Source organism: Lissotriton vulgaris, chromosome 1_1 (genome assembly GCF_964263255.1).
Source record: "Lissotriton vulgaris chromosome 1_1, aLisVul1.2, whole genome shotgun sequence".
Classification (NCBI taxonomy): domain Eukaryota; kingdom Metazoa; phylum Chordata; class Amphibia; order Caudata; family Salamandridae; genus Lissotriton; species Lissotriton vulgaris.
Window position 1 is genome coordinate 409,614,753 of NC_141685.1, and position 27,203 is coordinate 409,641,955.

At 46.1% G+C, this 27,203-nt stretch overlaps 1 protein-coding gene across 3 annotated transcripts in view; it reads right to left on the bottom strand.

Moving 5' to 3' along the window:
- The window catches only part of USP24 (ubiquitin specific peptidase 24), a 1,909,144-nt gene that overhangs the window by 1,219,344 nt on the left and 662,597 nt on the right, over positions 1–27,203 (bottom strand). For all 3 annotated transcript variants that reach the window (XM_086952711.1, XM_086952716.1, XM_086952707.1), the window contains exons 32-34: positions 14,508–14,603; positions 13,322–13,550; positions 7,722–7,884 (exon numbers count right to left, since the gene is read on the bottom strand). In XM_086952711.1, coding sequence (XP_086808837.1) covers positions 7,722–7,884; positions 13,322–13,550; positions 14,508–14,603 — 488 coding nt within the window. The remainder of the gene's footprint in view (positions 1–7,721; positions 7,885–13,321; positions 13,551–14,507; positions 14,604–27,203) is intronic.

Consider the following 27,203-nt stretch of genomic DNA (forward strand, 5'->3'; position numbering starts at 1 on the left):
ACACCCAGAGTCACACACACACACACACACACCCACCCAGAGCCACACACACCCACCCAGAGCCACACACACACACCCAGAGCCACACACACACACACCCCCAGAGCCACACACATACACACCCAGAGCCAGGAGAGCAAGCACAGCGAGGGGGCAGGGAAGCAAGCACAGCGAGGGGGCAGGGAACTAAAAGTAAAATACTAAAAAATAAAATATTCCATGTCCCAATTAAAGTTACCATCACCCAGTCACTGGTTAATGACTGTAAAAACATCATCATCACCTATGTACCGAAGGGAGGAGTAAAGAACCTCAGGATGCCCTTCAGTGTAAAAGTCTTCATTGGCTTGGGTGCAGGTGGGCCTTACTTGTGTTTGAGCCCGCAGGCTCTAAAACAACTATGCCCAGATGTGGGTGTCCCTCCTCGGGGGACTCGGTACCAACCATGCCCAGGTGGAGTCCTTGTGGGCTTTAAATCAGAAATGCCCCTGGGAGCCTCTCAGGCTCTCACTCAATTATGCCCCTTGAGCCTCTCGTGGGATCTCGCAACAAATGTGGGCCTGGAGCCTCTTGGGCTCGGTAATAAAAATGCCCCACGGGACCCTCGTGGGTCTGGCACAAATGCTTACGCTCGTTGGAGTCCCGCTCGCGCTAGAGTCCCCCGCCTGGGGACCCGAAGAAACAACTGCGGCGCTGAGCCTCTCGGGGCTCTACAAACAACAAAAAACAAGAATGCCCCGCAACCGTGGGAGCGGCCCGCTATCAAGTGGGGCCGCTCGGGGTGAAGGCACCACCTCACTCCCTTTCCCCCCAGCCAGCTTCGACTCACCGGCTTCCGTGGGAGGGGGGAATCCTCTCTCCTTGCTCCGGTCCCGCTCCGATCGGGTCCCTCTGCTGCCGGCATGCGGGACTCTCTGGCTGCCGGTCTGCTTCCTTCGCCGGCCTCTCGCTGGGGCCCTACTCTCACTGGGGGAGCCTCGGGGAGAGACGCTGGCTACACTCCGGTGGTGGAGGAGCTCGGGGTAGGCTCCCGTGGACTTCCTGCCTTTCTCTTGGCCTATAGCTTCCTCCCAGCCGGGGAAGTGGAAATGGAGCCTGAGAGGCTCTTCTCTCTGTCCCAGCCGGCCCCGCCCACCGTCAGGCGCGGCGCCGGCTTCAGCTCTTTTCCTCGTCCTTCGTGGCAAGACGGGCAATCGCAGCACACATTTTTGCACTTACCTGATGACAAAAGACCAGCGAGAAGGCATCGGACTGGGAGGTGGGTGGAAGGAACGGCGAGAAATGCCGCGGCTGCGTGATCAGCGAGAAGGCATCGGACTGGGAGGGGGGTGGAAGGAACGGGGAAAAATGCCGCGGCTGCGTGTCCTCGGCTCTGGTAGGGCAGGGAGAGGCTGAAGGAGGTTCCTGACGAGAAAGGAGCATTAAATGGACCCACCCACCCGCCCTAGCTTCTAGAAAAAAATGGCGGCCGCAAACATCCTGGGGAAAAAAAAATAAGACAACTCCCACCGCTGCATGACGGCAACAAAGGGGCAGGATGAATGAAAAAATAAATAAAATCAACGGAACGCCCACGCATTGCCTCGGACAATGATGGACAGATCTCTCTTCCAATGGCTAGCCTCCATTTATGGAGCTAGCCAATGGAAGAGAGAGGCGGGAATAAGCCACATACTGTAAAAACATAAGATTTCGCCTGCGCCAACGCTGCTGCGCAGCGAACGCCAGGCGAACCTAAAAAGGAGCTTATGTTCTCTGAACTCAGAATTTAATAAAACATCTTTTAGTAAAGAGGTTTTTAAAATTGTGGGTTTGAAAATGCCACTTTTAGAAAGTAATGCACAAGAAACAATTGATGGACGGAATGTTGGACAATGCAAACATTCACCCCCAGTCATAAGGATATTTGTTTAATCCATCATTCTTTTGCTCACCACACCACCCCAGTTTGGACCCAGCCATATGCAAATCAGTCTTGACCCTACTCCTTATGGGAACAGTCCAGCCCGAAATGCCAAGCCAGTTCCTCCCTGGACCAGAAACAGGCATCCTGGGACTGATTTCGGGGCATCACCCTTCATCAGCCAGGCTACCTTAAATCTAAAGGTGACAAATGCAAAAGAAACAATTGATGGACGGAAAACTGGACAATGTTAACATTAACCCCCAGTCAAAAGGATCTGGGTTTAATCCATCATTCTTTTGCTCACCACACCACCCCAGTTTGGACCCAGCCAACCACGAAACAGGTCATAGGATGCTTGTTTTCAGTCCAGGGAGGAAATGGGGTGGCAGTTCAGGCTGGACTGTTACCATTGGGTGCTGGGACAAGACTGATTTGCATATGACTGGGTTCAAACTGGAATGGCATGGGGAGCAAAAAACTATGAATTTAAGTCCAGATCTCTGTAATGGGGTGAATGTATGACATTGTTCTGCATTGTCCATCAATTGTTCTTTATGCAATTGTCACCCAAAGCGGGACCGGAATGCCCATACGTGGGTCCTGTGCTCTCCATGCCACTGGAGTTGAGATTTTCTGGCGCTGATGAGGGGTGAAACCCCGAAACCAGTACTAGGATGCTTGTTTCCACTCAATGGAGAACCTGGCTGGCAGTTTGGGCTGGACTGTTCCCACTGAGTGCATGTTAAAAACTGATTTGTATATGGCTGGGTTCAAACTGGAATGGCATGGGGAGCAAAAAAACGATGGATTTAGGCCCAGATCTCTGTACTGGGGTGAATATATGACATTGTTCTGCATTTTGTTGATCAATTGCCCTTTTTACTTTTAGAAAGTAGACATTTTCTTGCTTAGCCATCCTATGTGCCTAAGCTGAATTGTGTATTGACTGTCTGGTTTTGGAGTGGCAGTGGCTGGGGATGAGCATTCGATGCTGACAGCCACTGAAGGGGTTTGAGGTGTGTCCTGCCTTTCCTGGGTAACTCAAAGCTGGGCTGTAGACCTGGGTTGCATTTAGAGTAGTGAGAGGAGTTTCCCTTGCACCTGAATAGGCCCTGTCTAATGTGCACAATGCTGTCTGAACCTCCTGCCAAGAAGCTGGACCAGAGAGGACAGAACTGGTTTAGACTGAGCTGAGAGACTTTTTGCCACATGAGAACAAAGGAAAATGTGGTAAAAATATTGGGGCCCAGAACTTTAGACTCATTCGGTACTCAAGAGGAACCTCTGCCAAGCTGGAGAAGCTGTAAGGAGGAGTACTGCTCCATTGCTGTGCAGATGCTTTGCTGGGGTGGCCTGCAGTGGCTAATTCTGCCAAGGAGAGTACAAACACTGAGCTGTGTTGTGTATCCTTCTTGATGAAGAACTCCAAGTCCTTGGTGTAGAGCTTGCCTCCTGTTCTTACGTCTTAGGGACACAAAGACTTCCTCTGTGCGCCTGCACCTGGAAATGCGACCTGCAGCGAAGATGTGGGCACCGCTCATGAAGTGTACGCGCAACGCACGACTTGCAGCGCAGCCCCGACGCCACACTGTATCGCCTGTGACAAAGTCACAAAGGATGCTGCCTGCACCGGAGCCAAGGGCACTGCTCGTGATGCTCACGAAGTACCGGCCCAACTTGCACCACAGCTCTGACCTCACCAACATCGATGCCTCATCAACAAAGAGCTGATACCAGATGAGAATGACCTCCCGAATCCATCAACCCTGCACCGTCATAAGGAACCAATGTCTTGCAGCCAACGTGATGTCATGTCACCTCCCTGGCAAAAGTAAGGAACCAACGCCTCACCTCCCCAGTGTTTATAAGGAACCAAAGCCACGCCTCCTCTGTGGTCATAAGGAACAGAGGACGCCTGGCACCAACGTCGCATCACCTCCCGACGCCGTGCACAGTGTATGTTTTCATCGTTTGCCAAAGTAGTGTTCATGGGAGTCTGTGCGACTCCGTGTTCTGCCTGCGCACCACGCGGTCAGCGCCATACTTTAGGACTTTCATCTATCACAAAGTCATAATAGCCATGGGGCAGCTATTTGTTGCTACCAGACTTATTTTTATGAATAACCTATTTTTTATGATATCTTGACGTATGAATGGTGGATATTTGTTGTTTTGGTCTTGCTTGGTTTAGATAAAGATATCTTATTTTTTTAACTGGTGTGATGTCCATTTGTTGTGTTTTCACTGTTTTACTGTGTGTGCGCACAAAATGCTTTACACACTGCCTCTGAGATAAGCCGGACTTCTCGTGCCAAGCTACTAAGGGGGTGAGAGGGGTTGTTCTAAGGGCGTACCTTCTTTACCCGGAGTAGAAGCTAATTGGACAAAGGTGCAAACCATTGCCAACTAGAGACCCCCATTTCTAACAAGATTGTTACCACCAGCTCTGTTCATGATACATCCAAATAGGAGCAACTCTAAAGATCAGTCCTTCGCACTTGTAGGGACAATGTCACAGAGACCCTAACCATGTGGGGAATCAGATCCATAATGAGGTAACCTGACCACAAAAGCTTTGCAGATTTATGCCATGAGGAAACTAGTCATGTATGGATGCATTTCCTTAAATTACTTACCATCAGTAACGATATATCTGTAAGATACATATATACGTTTAGATTCCTTACCTTAGAATTACCCTCAGGTGTCAGGCTGGATCCAGAGAAATGTTTTCATAGCATTACCCCTTACAGGTCGTTAGGTAGCGTCAGTCAACTCCACGTTCGCCGTCATGATCGCTGGGATGACGTTGCAGTATTTAGCTGACCCAGCGCACTGACGTCAGTTCTTTACACAACATTCCACGCCAGAAGCGCAGAGCCATGCAAGACACTGACAACTGGTGCACAAAACTAGGGCCCTGAAAGGGAGTTCCTAATCTACAAGTCAGTTCGCAGAAATGGGAGGATCGGTGGGCGGTAAGGAATCTATACCTTACATATATATTGTTACCGAAGGTAAGAAACTTATTCATCTGAAAGAGACTATTAGTTATAGATTCCTTACCTTAGAATAGATACCCAAGCAATACGAACCCCAGAGGTGGGTCTGCGAACCAAGTTCACACTAGAAAAGTCTGGAGAACAGAACAGCCAAAGAAGCCTTCTCTCGGGACTTGAGTATAAAGGCAATAATGTTTAGTGAACATGCGCAAAGATGCCAACGTGGCCGCCTGGCAGACGTCACTAAGGGGGACTCAACATCTTAAAGCAATAGTTGCTGCCGTCGCCCTGGTGGAATGGGCGCACAATCCTACTAGAGCCTCCTTTTTCACCAAAGAATAACAGATCTTAATGCAAAGACCGACCTACCTAGAGATGCTCCGTTTTTGCACAGCCTGACATTTCTTGTCGCCCACATAGCCAACAAAGAGTTGATCGTGCACCCGGAATTGTTTTGTGTGATCCAAATAAAAGGATAACGCACATTTTGGATCCAGACAGTGGGTCGAACAGGGGAACCTAGCCGGGCCGCGCCCTGACTACACCATATCTCCATCATCCCTAGAGGCAAGGGGCTCAGCCGGGGGCGAATCCGCCGGAGACCCCGCACGTAGCAGAGGCTCTGAGGACACTCCAGGGAGAGGAGGGGACCCAAGGGAGGCCTGCAGGGCCGCGGCATAGGCCTCCATTTGGGTCCGAGTCGTCCCCGCACCATGATAAGGTGGATAAGGGAGGGGCGACAACAGAAGGAAGTGAGGTCGAGGACCTCAGCCACATGCGCCGTGACTTACCCGTGCGAGGCGAACGACGCACCTGGGATCGAGTGCGACCGATGCTGCAAATGGGGCAGAGGCGACTCCGACCGGGACAGGCAAGCCGAAAGCTGCTTCATCCTGCGCTCCTGCCTGGACTTCGGCTTGAGGTGTTGGCAGGCATCGCAATCCGTCCAGTCACCACATAGAGATAAGGTGTGGGTCAGTCGCAGACATTTGCTGCGAACAGGAGGTACACGTTTTAAAGCCCGAAGGGATCGCATACTGTTCCCAATGCAAAGCGTCAAAAAAGGGCCTGAAAACAGGCCAGAGGAGCCACTTACTCCGGACACGTGTTGCACGCGGAAAAGAGGAAACTGACGTCAGTGCGCCAGGAGGGACTTACATGACCTCGCTGGGCGACTTTAGGGCGTGTTCATGGGGCGCCGTCCCCCGGCGCACAGAGGGGCTGCTGCAAAAAGAAATCCAGATCCAGTCTGACGCCTGGGGCTATTCTAAGTTAAGGAATCTGCGGCTAGATGTCTATCAGATGTAATATCATTTCTTCTTTTTGAATCTATTTGCATTGGCATAGCCCCACCCCTTGTTCGAGCATGGAAAAACCCTAGTATTATACTTTTCACTATTGTTGGAATGTATATCCCTCCAATTTTCCCTGCAAAACGAAAGAGATCCATATTTATTTTGGTAACTTTATTTTGCATGTTCAAATACCAACTGAAGTTCAAGAGTGAACTCACCCTTTCTAAGAATGTCTCATACTAGCTGGATTAAGAGAAAATCATTGTTACAGAAAAGAAATGTCCAAGATGGAGCTTGCTGACGTCTAAACTGGCTGCTTATACTTGGGCTACTGCTAAAGGCTCCCTATCTTTATATTTCCTACATCCTGTGCAAGCCTGTAGTCCCAGAGTCAATGGCGTAAGAGCAGTTTGTATGATGTACCAGCTAGTCTGCTTGAGAGCTCCTAGACTTAGTGTTCAGTAATTCTTATGCTCTAAACTAGCATTCAGTGCAGTTGAGCCTGAAGATCTACCAGGGTAGGCCAAGCACAACCACTCGCACATGGTTACGCTGTGGAGGTCCTTCTGTGCTGCCTAAACATCTGAAATCAGGGCTGAGGTGGCTAGCACCACTGATAGTCAGTCTACTCGTGCTATTGACAGAGGATAGTGTCACATTGGCCATGGAAGAGAAGTGGACAGAACACATTCATTGGGAAGCCACTTCAATCACCTGGGGCAATCCAATGCAACATGGCTGTGCAACCTATGAGAGAAGTGACTGCGGTACTTGGCCCTTCCTCTTTGATTTCCCAGTTGCAACACCGTCTGACTGAACAAAGCTGGATGTGTTTCTAGGTGTGTGTGTGTGTGGTCTTTTCATTGCATGGGAGCTAGTGTGGAAAGTGGTGGCCATTCTGCACTGGAAAGCTGAAAATGTCTCTGAAGAGAGTCTAAAGTGGAGTTTTCAAGCCCTGCAGTGCTTGAAAAACAGGAATTGGAGCATGAACATTCCAGAGAGAAGCAGGAGGAGGGGGACTTATATAGATGATGAAATGGTGCTGTTTCATCAATGCACAGCATAATGTTCTCAATGAGAAGACTGATCATGTCCTCCAATGGAGAGCACTGAGAAAGGTGGACACTAGTCTCAGAGCATTAGAGCGTCAGGCTCCAACATCAGTGACAACAACAGGACATTTGGCGGAATTAAAACTGAGTGGTAGTGGTGGTTTATGTGGTGCAGCTGCAGTACATGCTTTAGGAGCTAGATAACATGAGTAGAGGAACACATTTGTAGTGTTATATATACTACTTGGCAAAAACTATGGGTTCAAGGAAAGCAGCATATAAAGCAGCATATACCCGTAGGCGCCAAGACGCCTACGGGTATATGCTGCGCTTTACAAATAGCAATAAATAAATAAAATAAAAATAAAATAAATAAATAAAATGTACAAGACAATGTGAAACAAACATTTATAGTGTCTTATTTAAATGTAATATTGCCAGGTCAATTGCCACTGACTTCCCATACCTGAGCTGCTCAGCCTTTTCCGAATTCCTATTGGAAATAAACTGTTGTTACTTTCTTTAATAGGCTGACTACTGCCAACCAGGTCAAGTCGTCCTGCAGCTGCTGCCCATGATAACCGCATAAAACAAGCCACGGTGGAAGTGAAATCATTAACCTCCATTGTCTAAATGTAAGAAAAAGAATATTAGTTCCTCCTTTAAAACATTAATTGATGCATGACTTGGTGAATAATCAGATTTTTTTAAACAAAAAAAAAACAGCTGAGTTCTTTAAACAGCATTCCTATGCTTTTTTAGTTTAATCCTCCATGTTCTTTAAAGATTGTTTAAAAAAATGCATTCAAAAGCAAATACTACGCTAACTTATGCTATTATACATTAACTTGAGCTATGTTCTTGAAATGGTGCTATCTGAAATAAAAAACTAAATTTAATGTTAAAATTTGACAAATTGTACAAAAAATAGGTCTGCAGGCAACCTAGGTTCAGAAGCACTTTTATCAGACTCCACCAACCACATGTATTATTTGTTTTATGAAAACATTGCCTTACATTGGCATTTCTTAGCTTACAAAATAATGTAGGACAAATCCATCTTATACTGGGCTAGTCTGAGTTCAGCTACTGTCCACAGAAAAATGATCTGCTTGGTTGCATATAAAAATGTGTTATATATATACACACACAAATCTAAGTCAACTTCAGATTACATTATAGCAACAGTGCACAACCATTTCTCCTTTCGGGTGCAGTAACCGAGCTACGGTTTCAAACATTCATGCGCGGCACCGAGAACAATTATACACACACATCCACACCAAACAAAAATGCATTCTAGAAACAATGAGCATAAAGCATATCTAATCAAGATAAAATCCCATTTATATATTACTATAGTAGCAAACATTATGAGGGTAAACTACAAAATATCTATATAAACTTTCCTTCTATTTCAAGACTTTCAAATATACTAAGACACTTTATTCTAGCTTTACCTCTAATCTATCTTTGCAAAAAATAAATGCTTCCTGCTACATTGTATTATTTAATGCTTAATGGAGAAACAATTTCTGGTGATAAGAGATGAGGCAATAAAATGTTACCATAGGTACAAAAATGAACAGTGCTCTAATGTCATTTAGAAGACTTTCACAATATAAACAATGCAATCAGAACACAGAGAAACTACTTCCTCGTCAATATTCATTCAAGTGTGTGTGTTAATGTATAGTGCAATCCTACCCAAGGGCAGGGGAGTGCTGCACTGTGTCGAAGGCAAAGATACAGGCACAATGTGTACGAGAGGAAGGGTAGTTATCTAAGCACAAGAGCATGATGTAGAATTTTTTAAAGAGATGTGCCTTAAGCTGCATTTTAAACTGGAGCTGGGTTAAGACAGTCTGGATGGATACAGCGATGTTGTTCCACAACTTGGATGTAGAGATGGAGAAAATATTGTCACTGCGAGGAGATTGAGAGGAAAACCAATATTGCACAACCTCCCTATTAGTAGAACCTATCACACAAAATGTGACAACCTCATCTGAATGACTATGTTAGGCGATGGAAAACTCATAAGTTACAGAAGTTCTGGACAAGGAAACCTAACCCACACTTTTGTGGCATGCTTCATCATTTGAGACCTTATCCCATCCTGGTAACCCAGGGAGATCTTCCATCTGGTCAAAAAATGCACTACTGTCAATTCTGCCCCCCCAGTCCCAAAATCACTAGAGCAATGCAATGAACTTGCAGACTTTTTTCACAATAAAGTCACACAGATTTATTCTGCTTTCCCGGTAGCAGCAAACAACTCAACTAATCAAAGCCCCCTGAATAATTCCCCCCTGCAAGGACAACCTATGCTGGATCATTTTTCCCCATTAAACCTGGAGACACTGTAACAACTGGCAGCCCAAGTCAAATCAGGGTCTCCCCTCGACCCTGCCCCACCAGAAATACTGCTCCAGGCAGGCCAAGCCATCTTCCCAGTGGTGCTAGAGCTCCTTAACTCATCCATCTCCTCCTGCACAGTACCAATCGGGTGGAAGAGAGCCATGGTACGGGCTCTGCTCAAGAAACCCACCCTCAATCCAGAAGATCACTCTAGCTACCGTCCAATTTCATTACTCCCCTGGGTAAGTAAGGTGCTAGAAAAACACGTAAATACCCAGCTGACACAATTTCTGGAAAGCCATGCTCTCCTGGACCCATCCCAGACAGGTTTCAGGCCAAAACATGGTACTGAAACTGCTCTGCTGGCAGTCGTTGAAGAGTCTCGAAGGATACTGGATCAAGGGGGATCAGTGGCAGTGATCCTCCTTGATCTAAGTGCAGCCTTCGACACGGTCAGCCATGCCACTCTGCTGAACCGTCTGCATAACATCGGTGTCGGAGGCGACGCTCTAAAATGGCTGGAATCATTCCTGCATAACAGATCCTTCCAGATCTTCGATGGGGACATAACATCAGTCAGAAAACCCCTAGACTGTGGAGTACCACAGGGCTCCTCCCTGAGCCCTGTGCTCTTCAATGTCTATATGAAACCATTGGCTGGGCTCGTAGAACCATCAGGCATAAAAATTGTATCATATGCCGACGATACCCAGCTAGTGGTTTCATTGACGCAGGAAAGCACCGGCCACACCTCAGGAAACCTGATGAACTGCCTAGAGGATATAAAAAAGTGGATGACAGGTTCTTCATTAAAGCTGAATGGAGACAAAACGGAGCTCATGCTCCTAGGCACTGCTTCACCCACTCTACTCCCCTCCATGTGGCCTGGATGTTTGGGCACACCTCCCATCCCTAAAGAGAGTGTAAAAAGCCTGGGAGTATGGCTGGATAAAAACCTTTCCTTCTCCACCCAGGCCACTAAACTTTCCGCCATCTGTTTTGGCTTACTTAGAACACTAAGGAAGGTCCTCCCCCTCCTCCCAATGGAAGCAAAACAAGTGGCAGTCCAGGGCCTGATCCAGTCCCGGCTGGACTCAAATAACGCTCTGTATGTGGGGGCCCCAGAGCTGTCCATGCGAAAACTGCAGGTCGTCCAAAACTGCGCAGCCCGCACGTTGCTGCAGATTCCGAGGACGCAGTCTGCAAAACCCGCCCTGGTCGCCCTACACTGGCTCCCAGTAAAGCAGAGAGTGGCATTTAAGGCACTATGCATCGCCCATCGAGCTTTCTGGGGGTCTGGTCCAAAAATCCTCAATAAACTGGTCACTCAATACCATCCTAACAGAAACCTCCGATCTACGGAAGCCTTTCTAGCCGTAGTCCCAAGAGTGCGGAGAGCCAGGACCGGAGGAAGGATGTTCTCCTTAAACGCCGCGAAGATGTGGAACACACTCCCGCTGCAAATCAGGTCCAACCCCAACTTACTCTCATTCCGAAAGCAGCTGAAAACCTACCTATTTGCTAGATCCACCTAAGCTCGTTCCATCACTCATCAGTCCTGTTTTTTATGCCTTTAGCGCTTGGACGCCCACTGGGCAGCAATCGCGCTTTACAAATCACAATAAAAAAAAAAAAAGTACTACCAGGAACAGTCACTGTTTCAGTGTTATGGGAGTTCTTAATAAATGTTTTCTGCACCATTGAGAATGAGTCTATCCCAGTAGACGTTATTCACAGGGATTGCATAAGGTTACCAATGATGAATCATGCCACTAAAGTGTGGATGAGGGTTCTTTAGCCACACTTTCGGTAAACGATTGGTGTTTCATTGGCCAACAGAGTTATTCAGAACTGGTTGTTGCATAGATGGAAAAAGCCTTTTGTCTTGCTTTTAGTTTTTGGCACTTGTGCAATGCTGATGGTATGCTGACTGCAGGTGTAATGAGAGTAAAGTTTCCATTTGCCTCTGATACTAGGGTAAGTGGCAGAGAGTCTAGGAATGCCGTACAGTGAACAGGGTGCAGAAGTGAAAGCATAATTTAAGTTTCAACTGTGGTCATTTTTATGCAGCAGCTCAGATGTGGTTGTTTTTACTATGGAAGACCAGCACTTGTTTTTAATGCTAAGAATGAGCTGGAGGACCAACAACACAGCTGGCAAAAGGAAAAAGGGGAGATGAGGAAATGTGGTATCAAATCTTGAGATTGGCCTGCCAGTGTGAGGTCATTTAGGGATGCCAGGAATATTGAAAGAATGGGATTGAGTTCCCAGGTCTCTAGCATATTATTTGTTGGAAACATTCACCCATCTGGCACATGCTAGAACCAGGTTGAAGAAAGATTTTTTTTTTTTTTTTTAAAGGACAGCTATTCACTTTAATCTAGTATTGACAATATTGAGAGTAAAGAACTCAGTCACAAATTCAGCCTGTCGACTGGGACCGGTTTCCAGTGACAAGTTTATTTCACTGTGAAGCACAGATTATTGTTAACAATGCTGAATGAGCTGTAATGATCTGCAGATACCAGGGAAAATGGGAAAAGACTTCAAAAGGAGTGGATGGCTGGCGAGGCATACAGTGCCTGTACCACCTTAGAAGGCTGGCACACTTATTTGTCTTTTGTGGGCACTGCAGATAAGCAGAATAAATGAATTGCATCCCAAGCCATCAATATACTAGAGTCAGGAGTCTTTCTGAAAAGTTTAGCCATCAGCTGTGAATGCAGAAAAAGAGGCAGCCAAGCAAAAGCAGACCTCCACGGCAGCATTTGCTAATCATAGATACAGCAACTTCTATACCCTTAACACGGAAGAAGTACCTCAACCAGACAAATATCACAATGCATTTGCTCCATGTCACCATTGTCTACTTCACCTGATGCCCACAGACTCTGATAATAAAGAACCATCCTATCATCTTGGCTGCATGAACATTAGCAAAGCACTAATATTTTTCTTTGGGAATTTTTAGTACGAATGCAGCACAACATCAGTGCTCCCTACTCACAATATCAGTTAAGTACACAGTTTAGAATTTGTTTATGCTGCAAAGGCTACAACCAAACATTTAATACATTTGGGACAAGGTAACTTAACTTCTCATGATTATACTGTTTTGTACAAGCAGTTCTGAAATGTCTAAACATACTTTGAAGTGACAAAAATATAACAGAAAGCACCACAATACAATTGGGTTCCTGTGCTTTTTTCAGCATCAAAACCCAGACATTATGGGCAGGATTAAGAATGATATAACAGACAATAAAGTAAAAAAAAGTTAACATGCTAGTTTGATACTTGGAAAAAAAGCTACAAAATCTATTAAGCAGTTAATGTGATTACGCTAAAGTATTTTTAACACATACTTTGATACCAATCAGATATTATTTTATGTTAGACATTTTCAAAGGATTTAAATTAAAGATTACAAATACAACAGTTTCAAAATGAAAATATTGTTTTTAAAACTTTCAATCCCATCTTAAAGCCAGAGATCCCGACAAAAACACTGCAGAATTAAAAAAAATGTAAGGGCTGCTTATGAATTTACTTCTGTGATAATTAACTGCAAAGAATAACAAAAGGAAATATCTTAAGACAACAGGACAGTTTGACACAGGATTATACACGGATAGAGACCATTTAATATTCAACAAACAGGTTGAAAAAGAAAGTATTTGTATCTGAAAGTATATGCATGTGTACCTGAATTGCAACACGTGCAGCAGGTATGATCTCCTCTACTCGTATAGATGATCTATCAGACACAGATAGCTGTCTGTAAGATGACTTCTCTGGGGTCCCACAAAGGGACATCTGTCTGCTGGACTGACGGCTTACATTACGAAATGGTCTTGACGATAGTGCTTCTAACCCATCTTTGGGAAGATCATCTTCAATTGCTGAAGGCATAGTTTGCCCAACAAGCAAAAACCTGAAAACATTTTTAGGCAAGCAAGTTTTATTATGAAGCATTTAACATTTTTGTAGTCTGCACACATTTATGTACAAGACAGGAGGAGGCTCCATTATCCATTCTCTTTTCTTGCTTTATTTCCACAGCACTTTCAAAGGAACACCACATTCCCTACAATCTCTAGCATAACGCATTAACAAAAGATATACAACCAACCCTATAAATAGGATTGGCCCAAACAAACTTCATTTTTTCTTTCTGCTCGTGGGTTAGGTTACTGTTGAATCTGTGTGCTCTGTATTTATCGTATTACTACTGTGTGTGTTAAACAGAGCCTTTTGACTTGCATTCAAATTGCATATTCCCATTACTAATAGTGGAGGAGAATTACGATTTTATTAAAGACAAAGATGGTCAATGTTGTCCCACCACTATATATGTGAATATCTGTTTTCCCACCCTGGGCAGCCTGTTTTCAATCGACATTTTGATTGTTTGGAGTTATGATTTAAACTAATTAAATGTCAGCCTGAGGCAACAAGCCTCATCGGAGTAGTAAAGGATGAGAACAGCAAAACAGATTTTTATAGTGAGGAGAGTGGTCAAAGGAAGGAGGAGTTACTTTAGCTGTTGCATTGACCTTTGCAGCTATTTATTATGTTTTGATTCCTCCAGGACTTGTAACATCAGCACATCAAGAAAAACTGAAGGTTGTTTGGGGCCATGCCTATTTATAGTGTTGCTTGTACTTCTTTTATGTTACTGTATCCTTATCGAGAACGCAAGATTATACAAAATGTAGTGTTTTTTTTTATGTGCTATGCTAACTAAGCAGGGAAAACATAACATAATATTCACCTCCTTTGCCTTTAATAAAATTAGGACAACCCTATATCAGCTAGGAGAATTTGAAATTGGTCAGGATTCAGAATAGGGCTCTTAAAATTCTGTATTTATGCGTAAGATAAGACATACCTTGCCAGTTGAAGACAGATCGAGTAGACACCTTGTCTGGTTTCATAATCAACTTCAGATGGTATGGAATCTCTCTGCATAACATTTACCACCAAACTAAAAAACAAATAAAACCAAACACATTTAAATTAAGGTCTGAAGCAATTCTATTTGTTCTTGTAGATTAATAACATATGGTATGCAGAATCTGGAAACCTTCACTTTCAGAGTCTGAATGGTATCAAAAGCAAGATGTGCGTGAGGAGAAGAAAACATACACAAATTACTTCCCAAACTTACTTTAGATGCAGAATATTTTTAAAGACAGTGCCTGCCTTTTGACATGTCTCTATGCTTCTCATGTTTCCAAGCACAATGGCTTATGGAGGTTAGAGGCACATTCCAGGCAGGTGCCTGGAATAAGTCCTTTGCCTGGACTTAGAATTGCTCCTTTGAATTAGATTGCTGCACCAGAGCTAGGAGAGATTCTCTCAATCAAAGATAACCCCAATTTGTGAAGAAGGGTGATAAGTAACAGAAAGGCCTGAAAAAAGAACAGATGATGTAATTTCAACAGGCAGTCCCAGGAGGGGGTGTGGCCAACATGGCAGCCGCAGCTGATGCTTACTGAACAGCTCCATGCTGGATCTGCTCATTACCCTGACATATAGGTGACGGTGGGCAACTGTAATGTAAACTGTCAGGACGCCGTGATCCCGAGACAGTCAGGACCAAAACACCTCCGAACCCGATCCGATGGAAATGCACAGAGCGAGAGATATGCAGGGGACAGCTCTGCCGACCTGCGCCATGCAGGGCCTGCTGCAGATACTCAAACAAGAGTGGAGCAAAGAAAGAGCAAGTAGAACAGACAACAGAACCCAGACAACAAGACTAGTCTACATTGCTGGGCCCCAGAGGAAGATTCAGACTGAAGGATGCAGCAGCCGAGAACTGTGACTTCACGCCACACGGAAAAAAGATTGCGGGGAACGGCTGAGCATGCAGGAGACCGCGAGGCGATGTGCTCCACACGCCTCTGATCCTGTGACCTGGGTCTAGCGCTGCAGAACCCCAGTCTCTCTCTCACATAAGTAACACTGCAGCGGCAGGCATAAGCACCGACGGGGGCTTCGGCCCTCACTTCAGTATTTGCGCTGAAAGGTCGACGGCGTTTCGATCCAGATAACTATAGGATCTTCATCAGGACTGGGTCGTGGGCAGTGCTGATTGTCGATATATGGTGATCAATCGCCGAATTACATGGACAGCAATTTATTTTTTTATTTATTTATTTCACTTATATAGCGCATATATCACCCGAAGGTCTCAGAGCGCTTGCAGAAACCCCTAGCAGAAACCCAGATATGGCAAGGGCAGATCAAAAAAGCCATGTTTTTAACTGTTTGCGGAATCTCAGGTAATCAGGTTCCGTCCTAAGCTGGAGGGGAAGAGAGTTCCAGGCCTCGGGTGCCGTTTTACTGAGGGCCCTGTCGCCGTTTCTAACCGTGCGGACCCTAGGGACACTCAGAAGAGCTTGGAGGACGATCTAAGAGTCCTCCCCGGGTGGTAGGCCTTCAGCTTTTGTTCAAGGTATTCCGGGCCATGTCCATTGATGGATTTATGGACGAGGCAGCACAGTTTGAATTTAATACGCTTTTGTATTGGGAGCCAGTGTAAAGTTTTTAGGCAGGGTAGTGACGGGGAGCGGGAGGGAAGATCAAACACCAATCTTGCAGCGGTATTCTGCAGGACCTGTAGGCGGGCCAGCAAGGTGGTGTTTGTTGAGGCCAAAAGTGCATTCCCATAATCAATTCTGCTGATGATGAGACCCTGCACTAAAGGCATGCATGCCGAGAGGGGGAGCCATTTAAAGATTTTCCTCAGGCTGCGCATCAGGCCATAGCTCATGCCTACTACTTTACTGACATGGATAATTTATTGTCGATCGTTACCCCGAGATTCCTCACTGAGTATTTGGGTGATGGGCATGGGCCAAGCGAGGCTGGCAACCTATCATCGGACCACATTTTGTCTGCCTTTCCAAACAGTAGGACCTCTGTCTTTCCTGCATTCATCCTCAAAAAGTTCCTGGTCATCCAGTCATGGATGTCTACCATGCAATTCTTAAATCTCAATTTAGTTAGATCAGGATTCTGATTAATGGTGATCAGTATTTGGGTATCGTCTGCGTAGGATACGGTTCCGAAGCCATGTGTTCGAATGACCTTAGCAAGAGGGGATACATACAGGTTAAAAAGCGTAGGGCTCAATATGGACCCCTGTGGTACGCCCTTATCGTTTTCATAGAGGGTGGAAGAATAAGCGCCCACTTGGACCTTAGACCGTCTGTCAGTCAGGTAGCTTTTTATCCAACCCAGTGCAGAGCCCTCAACACCAATCTCAGCAAGACGCTCTAACAGAATGAGATGCGAGATGGTGTCGAAGGCCGCAGACAGGTCGAGCAAGACCAATATGGCAGACTGATTGGAGTCAAGTGTCATTCTTATATTGTCCACGACTTCGAGCAGAGCCGTCTCGGTGCTGTGGAATGCCCTAAACCCAGACTGTGAGGGGTCAAGAAGTTTATTGGTCTCGAGATGTAGTTTAAGATGTTTATTTATTTGGTTTTCTAAAATCTTCCCAAACAAGGGAAGGAGTGAGATGGGCCGGTAATCAGGAAGTGATTTAGGATCAGCTGAGGGTTTTTTAAAATAGGTCTGATTACGGCTTCCTTCCAATGTAATGGGACAGAGGAATGAAGTAAGGACTGATTTAAAGTTTTCGTGAGAGCCGGAATCAGAGCAGGAGCTATTTTAGATCGGATTTGTGGAGAAGCAGGGTCTCCCGGGGCCCCGGACTTCATTCGTTGTAGAATTGCCTCGACCTGAGCTTCGGTACATGGAGAAAATTCTCTTAGTGAGCCAGAGTCGGAGTCGCCGCAGTTATTGGCGGGCGAGACTGCTGTCAGACAGGTGGGAGGCAACTGAGGAAAGCGTTTGTGGATTTCGTTAATTTTGTCATGGAAATATGCTGCCACAGGTCCTACCCTTCTTTAGACTCATCAGGTATCTGCTGGCTAGCCGAGGGGTTGGTGAAGTCTTTCACTATACTGTAGAGCTCTCTCTGTGAGTTCGACGCCAAAGAGATTCTGTCACCAAGATACGTTTTTTTTGCCTCAGCGATTCCTTTCATATATTGTCTATGAATGGCTTTATATAAATTCCTATTATTCAGATCTTTAGTTTGGCGCCATTTTCTTTCAGCTACTCTGACTGCCTGTTTGATTTGTTCCAGTTCTGGCGTGAACCAAGGCAAATTTTTCTTAGGAGGTTTAGATGCTCGAGCTGGCGCAATGCGATCCAATGCCAGGACAATTGCAGATTCCAACTCTCTGGCGGCTGTGTTAGGGTCAGTATTGTCAGTAATGACTGGGGGGGAAACATTTGTAGCAAAGGATTCCAAGGTTAGTTTATTCCACGGTCTGCTCATTTTGACTGGAATAGTTTTCCGAGGTTCAGACTGGGAACATAAGATATTAAATTGTATACCATAATGGTCAGTCCATAGGACTGGATCAATCTGCATGATTTTGACATTAGGAGAGTTCGTACAAATGAGGTCTAGTGCGTGTCCCGCAATGTGGGTTGGGCCTGTTGGGAGAATATTTAACTGTAAGGAGGCGAAGCTTGAGATAAGGTCAGCAGTATGAGGGCCATGGGTTTGATCTAGATGATAATTTATATCTCCTAACAGTAGAAAGTTATCCGTTGCTAGGGCGTAGGGTGCAATTGCTTCGACAAGCTTCTCCACAAAATGAGTTTTGGCATCTGGGGGTCTATATATGAGGGCAATTTTCCATGACACCTGGTTTCTTATGGTTAAGGAGGCAATACACATTTCACCCCAGCAAGTGCTTAGATCCGAGCTGTACTTGGACTGCTTGGCACGGGTGAGAATGATTGGGTCCCGTGGCAATCCCAGGGGTGGGATTGGCAGTAATGTTGCCCAACACACACGTGTTAAATTAGTGGTAAAGACTGGGGTCAGAAGTGTTGAAGTGACTCCCGATCGTGGAACCAGATAGTTACCAGGGCGTCGATCCCTAACGTGGACGGCTAGTTGAGAATTAATCTCTATCAAAGACAGCCTCACGGTCTATCCGGGGGAAGAGCAATCTTGGAATCTCCTATAGGGAGCGGCGGACTGCCGGACAATGGGGTTTCGCACGGGAAACAAGAAGGTGTGGGGAAGATTTGGGCACTGTCCTGTGCCCTGATGGCCTGGGAGTAGTGTGGCTCCTGCAACTTGCATGGACATCGAGCTGCGACTCCGGCTCACAAAGCGAGGTGCATGCAAGACCAATGTTACCTTAAGCTTTACACACGGGTGAGAGCTGCATAAATAGTTGCCCCCCCTGCCCACTACGGCACCGGCATTTGCCACGCACAGGCTGACCAAAGGAAATACAACTCGGGCCTATCTGATTACAGTGACAAGCCCACAAGCCTAGGGAAAGAGCCTGTGTGGTTGGTGGCACACAATGGTGGCTCGACTGCACAGCAGCCAGAGGCAACAGATTGATGCAGAGATATTGCTGCGGAATTGCTGTCACGATCAAACTCCAAGGTAATAACCCGAGCAGTGAACTAAAACCACTGCCACGATATCTCTGATCACAGACACTATCCAACAGGTAGCTGCCTTGCACAACTCTCTCTAAGATCGGGTAGATTAGGGTGGACAAGCGGCAAACCAGGGCGGGGGTTGCCCCAGACCCGGCAGAGCACTCAGCGGACATCACAAAAGCTGGAAAGTCAACACCAGACGCCCAGGCTGATCATTTGCACCCCTTTGACAAACTCTTAGCGGAAAATATGGAGATCAAATCCACCCTGGGAACTAAGATGCACACTATGCATTGAAGTAGGGCTCCTTCGTGACAACCACAAAAAGCTAAGTGACAGGGTGGAGACCTCTGAATCAACCCAGCTGACCCCGAGACCCACGGTGAAGGCAACAGAAGAAAAAGTCAAGATGCTTCAGAAGGAGATGGACTACCTTAGAACCCGGGTGGAAGATTAGGAAGGAAGGTCATGTAGAAATAATGTCAGAATAGTAGGCCTCCCTGAATGCATTGAAGGCCAAAACATGGAACTATACCTCGAATCCTGGTTTACCGACGAGATCCTTCAGGGCAAACAATCAAAGTTTTTCTCAGAGTAAAGGGCCCAAAGGCTGCCGGATGGTCCCCCCACCCAGGAAATCCCCACAGACCGGTGGAGGCATGACTTTTTAACTATTGAAACAGACCACATGCTACAGGTAACAAGGGCCTGCGGGCTGAGGCCAGTTGAAAATACTATGGCACACTTATACCCGGACTATACTCTTGCGGTGCAGCGAAGTAGGTCCTCCTTCCTTGAAGTAAATAAAAGCATGAGAGCGCACAATGTGAAATATGCCCTCCAGTTCCCAGCCATGCTTCGGATACAATATGAAGGCAATACTAACTTATGTGCACCCGGAGAAAGCATGGGACTGGATGGAACAGAATAGACTATCGCACACTAGGGGGACGATGGTCGTGCCCAGACAGAAATGGCAAGCACAAAGACGACGCGCACTTCGCAGCAGGCAACAACCACAGGGGCCCTCCAAGGAACAGGTAACAAAGGAAAGTACAGGCACTAAAGGACACTGAACAGCCTCCCGCCCCCCATCGCCTTCGGGATCGGAGGCGGAAGATCACCTGGAGGACGTCCCATCACTAACGTACTCGCAACAAATAGCAGCTTTGGGTGGTTGCCCCACTTTCGCCCCACAAATCTCCAACAACCTAATGTGAATCCCTTTGCAAAGTAACTGTATGACCTGAAATCAGAGTAGGAACCAATATGAATCGTAAAGGAAATCTCAACCAAAGAACGTTCTACAAGAACAACCAGGGCTGCACACCACAAATCCAACCAACTGGTACACCGAGCACATCACACTACCACCAACCCCTCCCACCCACTTTGAGTGACTGTTACAGAAACATTGTAGTGTTGCTTCTTTCTTTGCTCTCTATGCTACTTTCTTTCTCTCGACATCTTTTTCTTCTCTGCCTAGTAGCTTAGTTGAATCGCAATTAAGTTGCTTATGGGCGTAGGAATGGGAGTTGGGGCTTGTTAATGTTCGAAATACACTGTCTGCACCAACAAACCGCACACATCACTAAGGAAGTACATAATCACTTGGACGCAACATGGGGGCTTTGTGGATGCAGACAGATGAAGGGAAACGCTGTTGGGACCTCAGGAGTCGACTACTACTTACACAATAAAACACTACTACTATTTTAGACCTTGGCCCTAAAAGAGGGCCAAGGTCTAAAATAGGACAAAGGCCCCCATCTTTCGTCAGCACCAGAAAGTACTTTATTTTATAGTTATAAATAGCACAAACAATACCCAAAGGTATCAGAGGTGTCTCGCTTTAAAAGGAAGCGACAGGGAGGCTGCTGCTTTCGCCATCTAGCAGCCTCACTTTGGAACTCCATCCCCTTACCGATTAGGTAGAGTAAGGATTTACTCACCTTTCGTAAGGGACTAAAAACCTGGCTGTTCTCTCAAGCCTACCATTAGCCATTGTTAGCTCAGTGTTGTGTTGGACGGATTCTTCACTTTCCCTATAGCGCCATGAAGCCCACGGGCGTACGAGCGCTTTACAAATTGATTTTAACATAACATAACAGAGCGCAAGATCGTGAGCAACCTGTTATATAACGCATAGACATCATAACATCAAGACATGGAGCACCTGAAAAGCAAAAGGTAGGGTTAAGCCCATCCCATTACATGTCAGATAGTGTTTTCCGTAGCAAAGAATAGGAGGCACCGGAGCAAAACGTTTGACTAGAGATGCCTTCCTGGTGCGGAGGTGTGGTGTCAGCAACTATGAAGACTACTCCGTGTGTGAGGTGGTATCCGAGTCTGGCAAACTAATGAATAATTAAGTGAAAAATATATTCTGTGTGATATTATTGAATTTTTTAAGTCCTTATCAATGGGTTAACCTGAATCTTTGGTCTGAGACAGTCCCATACTCTCAGAAGGTATCCAGAGAAAGAGCGGTCAGTTTTTCTTCGTCCTGATCATGGGGGAATCGAGCAAGAGGAAATTAGCTCTTCATAGGGAGCGGCTGCAAGCTGAGAGCGTGAGTTTGAGTGGTATTTAGATTGATCATGGTGTAGGGCTTTGTGTGTCATGCACACTATCTTAAACCGGATCCTCGCTTCGGCAGGGAGCTAGGAGAGATATTTAGGGAGGGTGTGATATGATTGAAATGCCTTGTTCCGGTTACCAGTCTCAGAAGCATTGAAGGTATCCAAGGAGAGAGCAAAACTTCTGGCACAACTGATGCGTTGAGATAGACAGGCCCAAAGAGCCCTCTGCGGTCCTGCGGTCTTTTTAATTACTGGAGGGCTTAAATATGCTTTTTCTCAAAATAAGGAAGAGCCATTGAAGGGCATGTCTGTTAGGAAAGATTAGACAACCCCGGAGAAGCTTGTAGATCACCCAACCAAAGCAATCTGTGCTATCTAGCCCACAGCAAATTGTACATTTTGCATCATGGCCATCCTGAATGACTTGAGTAGGGGTGGGGTGAAAGTCCTCTGGATAGTAGGTAGCGCCTGAGGGACAGTCCCTAAAGGTGTGGGTGTATTGGCCCAATAGACAGCTGGTCCTTGATGGACCATTGAATAGCAATGGTGCCTCACTATCTGCCTATTTACTGGTACAACAGAAAATTACTTTGCCCATGTGTCTAGAAGTGTGCCCATGAGGGTCTCATTGAAAGGAAATAGCGGCTCTGTAGTGGTCTGTCTGTGTTGGAGGACTTCATGGAGTACATTAGTTTGCCGAACACAAAATGGCAGCTGCGGACGCGAGACGGTAATGAACCGCGGACCCTGTCTCAAACGCCGAGACGGGAGGTATTTGCAGCCGAGCCCGTCATGGGCTCTTTTCCTTCTAAATGTGAAGTAATTATACCATCCCTGCGATCCGGGACCCAGCAAGTGAACAGAGGCGGGAGGCAGATGTCGGACCAGAAGCAGGAGGCCCCAACGAGAATGGAGTGTCTGGGAGAGCCACTCCAGCTGAGGTGCTGCGGGGAGACAGGCGCAGACCACACCGGGAAGCAAAAGGGAGACCGAGCTCCATAGGGAGAGTAAGACATTGTGGCAATCCTTGAGAGGTGAGCCTCAATGAATTCCAGTGGGGCCTTGGGGTGCCTTGGGGGGGGGGGGGGGGGGGAAATGTGATGGAGCTCCTTAGGGAGACTGAGACATTGTGAGCCTCAAAGAACCAGGGGTGCATTTGGGGGGGATGTGGCTCATGAATGCCTCTGCTGACTTAAAAATGGACACAGAGACTGAACAACAACAGCAGCTGGCCTTGCCAACACCAGCTCCCTTAGAGACTTTAATTTCTTTCCCATGTGCGCGCTATAGACGGCTGAGAGCATCCCGACCCCGAGGAGGGGTATGGAGGGGGGGACGGGGAGAGGTGATTAAGGGGAAAGCGCCCACGAGACAGAAAGAGAGGAAGCTGAAAGGAGGCACACATTCCGGGCTCAAGAAATGCCCCAGGCTAATAGACTGAACAAGAGGACAACTCCTGATGGTGCATCTTGGTGAACCTAGGTCTGCCAGAACTGATCTGCCTCCTAGTTTAATCTCCACTAGCCCCCTACCGCTCTCCGGTCTACTCTTCTCCACTTTTCTGATGTCGACCTTTGCCCTCACCTGTTCTGGCCCTTAGTCCCCACCCTGCTTATCTGTGAATTTTTCCACGTCAATTGAGATCTAGCTATTTTGTCTGATGCCCGATGGAGCTACCTGGTTTAGCTATAGGGGAGACAGGCCAGGGATTCCCTCCTTGGACGTCAGCTACTCAGTCGGTCTTTAGACAGACTTCCTGTCGTCTCTTCCTGCATCCTCCCTCTACTTATGTCTCTCCTTCTCTCCTCTCTCAATTTACTGAGACTGAATTATTTTGTCTGATGCCCGATGAAGCTACCTGGTTTAGCTATAGGGGAGATGGGCCGTGGATTCCCTCCTTGGTCGTCACCTACCCAGTCGGTCTTTAGACAGACTTTCTTTCGTCCCTCTTTGTTGTCTCTTCCATTATCCTGCCTTTCTCACCTCCCCTGCCCATCCACTACTTCTCTCTCCTTTCTCTCCTCTCCTAATGTATTGCCTATTTTTTGATGTATTTTGTAATTGTTGGTCTCTTTCTTTTACATTGTTGATTCTCATGTAAAGCGCTCTGATACCTTCGGGTCTAGCCAGCGCAATATAAAACTCTTTAAATAAATAAAAAAAATAAACCTCCAATGTAGGAAATTGGAGCTTAAGGACCTCCGCTGGCCTTCGGACCACTGTAAAGGTGCAACTTTCCTCAGTAACAGGTGCAGGTGAAGATACCAGTGCAGTGTATTGAGAAGTATCCATCTAGCCCACTAGCATTTTGTAGCTCATACCAGTTGTCCTCAGTGTATGGTTGAGCAAACTCATCTCCTTCACGATAGCGATCATTCTTGAAGTCACTGCTAAAAAGATTATGACTAATCTGGGCCATTCCTTGAGTTAAGGGCAAAGTGTCAATCAATCAATCGGGGGCTTGTACACCGAGGCTACTCACCTAAGAGTGTCTCAAGGTTCTTGGGGGGTTAGGGGGGGAAGACTGCTGGTCCTTCTGGGTGTAGGATCACTCGAAGAGCCAGGTCTTGAGGTCCTTCTTGAATTGGGTCAGCGACGTGGATTGGTGGAGGGGCAGGGTGTTCCAAGTCTTGGCAGCGAGGTAGGAGAAGGATTTTCCTCCGGTTCTATTCTAGTGGATCCGGGGGACGGAGGCTAGGGAGAGTTGGGTGGAATAAAGTTGTCTGGTGGGTATGTGGAAGGCGAGGCTGTCGTTCAGATATGCTGGTCCATCATGAATGAACAAATAAGGTATTTATAGAGCGCAGGAATTCACCCCTACAGGGGAATCCCTGCTCTAAATCATGGAGAGCTTTGTCGGCATGTGTGAGGCGCTTGAAAGTAATTCTCTATGTGTTTGTATCAAATAGGTTGCAGGAAAGCTGCAGCCCAGAGATATCAGCAAGGGCAGTCTCAGCTGGCACTATAGGTTATGCCTTGTCCTCCGGAGTAGAGATAGGCGTCAATGCTCCGGGCCCAGGGTTGGTATTGTTGCCAAAGGTTCCAAGGGAGAACTAGCCTGTGGAGTCCCAGTTGGAGGGACTTATGGTTCTCCAGTCTGAAAGCACATCAGATGCAGCTGGCAGCATGCCAAGGAGGCGCAGAGGGGCGTTACAGAACTCCTGAATTTGCTGCAGTCTCACTGAAAGTCCTGGAAATTCTGGTTATTCCGGTACGAGATTCTGAATCAGCTCCGAAGGAGATCAAGTTTAGGAGCAAGATTGAGAGGCATGTTTACACCCTTGTGCATTCTCAGGAGTTTGAGACTAGCGGGAGGGGCCGAGTCAGACTTGGTACCTAGTGGTTTTTTTTCACTTACCCGATGACTTTGACCCTGATGAAGATCTGCCACGGGGACGACGTTGAGAGCAGGATTGGGACCTTCCTTTGACTTCGACAGAGCATGGCGTGAAGTCTTCTGGGGGTTTGACGATATACGGCTATGCGTCAGTGTGGATGGCATTCTGATTCATCAAGGCACAGTCACTACAGGCCTTGGAGTAGTGGGCCAACAGCAAGCATTGAATATAAATCAGGTGGGGATCTGTTGCACACATTTGCTTGCAACAGTACCTACAAGGTTTAAAATGTGTGGTTTCCAGGGATGACATTTCCAAGATTTTGCCCTGTGAGAGATAAGCGGGTATTTCCAGATCCACATCTGGTGGCATTTAAAGAAAGAAACTATCAGCATGCAAGGGTTGCGTTTATATGTAGTTCGTCATGTCACTTCCAGAGTGGAATGACTCTAGCGCACAGCCACGTACCGGTGTGCAGGGGTACAGCTTGAAAGTTTCCTGATCCAATCTGATGCCTGGGAAGTATTCAAAAAGTGAGGAACCTGCATATAGATGTATCTATCAGAACTAAAGGTAACAAATGTGTCATTAGAAATATCCAGGAGAAAGCATGGCACTCCCTTGTCAATATGTGACCAGATAAAGCTTTTTTAGCAGAAAAGAGTCTGCTAAAAACTTTCATGAACAGTAAGCACAGATTGGTAGAAGTATGGATCTGACAACCTTGACCTGAGCACAACACAGAGTGCCTGAAATCTGCAGTTGAGAATAGAGGAGGTGGGAATTCGATTTGGTTAGATTGGGCTGAGACCATTAGACAAACTAGGTCTAAAGAGTGAGATTTTGATCAGTGGATAATTGAGAAAGGAGGATCAATGTGGAGTGAAATATGCCAAGTTTACCTGGGTGTTAAATACCTAGATATAAGCATACTGTACAACTTCTCTTGCAGTCCCCTAATTTTAGCCCGTTGGAATTCTACCAGAAACATAGTTTCCTTGCAAATTATAATGTATGTGTCAGGGTATAGGTCCTGCCAACTTTTCTCTGTGCCTATTCTGCTTGTGCAGCCAATTCAACAGGTGTGAGTTTGATTTGCTAGGGTGTATTGGCCCATAAGGGTGCTCATTTACAGATCGAAAAGTTGCAGAGCAGTAGGAGTATGCTACTAACTCTGAAAGAATCTTTTCGTAGTGTGTAGTGCTGCAGATATATATGCTATGCATACTTCTGCCATCTAGTGTTGGGCTCGGACTATTTAAGTTGTTTTTCCTCAAGGACGTTAAGATCGGTTAAGATCGGTGTTGTGCGTTGTTTCTCCTCTCCCTCGAGGTATTGCACGTGTACAATGGCACCTTTGTTAGATGTTTTTCTTTTCCCTTCCATACAAGGAGCGAGGATAAAGTCTACTACGATAGCTTTTGACGTTGCACATGCTGCCTTTGTGTGTATTCTTCTCAACATATAATACCTGCCTGGTAGACGGGAGGGTGCATGTGAATCTGCAGCACTACACACTATAAATAGATGCATACACGGTAAGTAACATACTCCATTCGTATCATGTGTTGGCTACAAATACACATGTTGTGCACAGATTGTAAATCAGTACCCCTCTCATGGTGGCATGAGACGGTGCATTTGTTTGAAATAATGTTTAAAGGACTGTCAGTCCAACGAGAGCTTGTTGTCTTGCTTGAACATCCACACAATAATGTTTAGTAAATGTATGTCGGTTATCTATGTAGCTGCTTTGCACGAGTCACTAAGAGGGATATTTCCCAAGAAAGCCATTGCTTTTTTTCCTTGTTGAATGAGCCCTTGGCATAGTTGCTAATGTTCGTGTTGCTTTAGAATAACAAGTTTGGATACATTTGACAGTCCATCTTGAGATTCCTGCATTTGAAATAGCCTTTTCTTTATGTGGATTTGATAAACAGACAAATAGTTGTTGCCCTTACTTGAAGGGTTTTGATGTTCCAAGTAGTACAGAAGTGGCTGTTTAACATTAAGTGTTTGTAAGGCATGCCCTGAGACGTTTTTGGAAAGAAAACCTGTAGCTCTACAGTCTGATTTAAATGGAAAGACGATATAACCTTAGATAAGAACTTTGGGTGGGTGTGTAAAGGCACTTTGTCTGGGAACACTTGAAAGTATGGTTCTTCCACA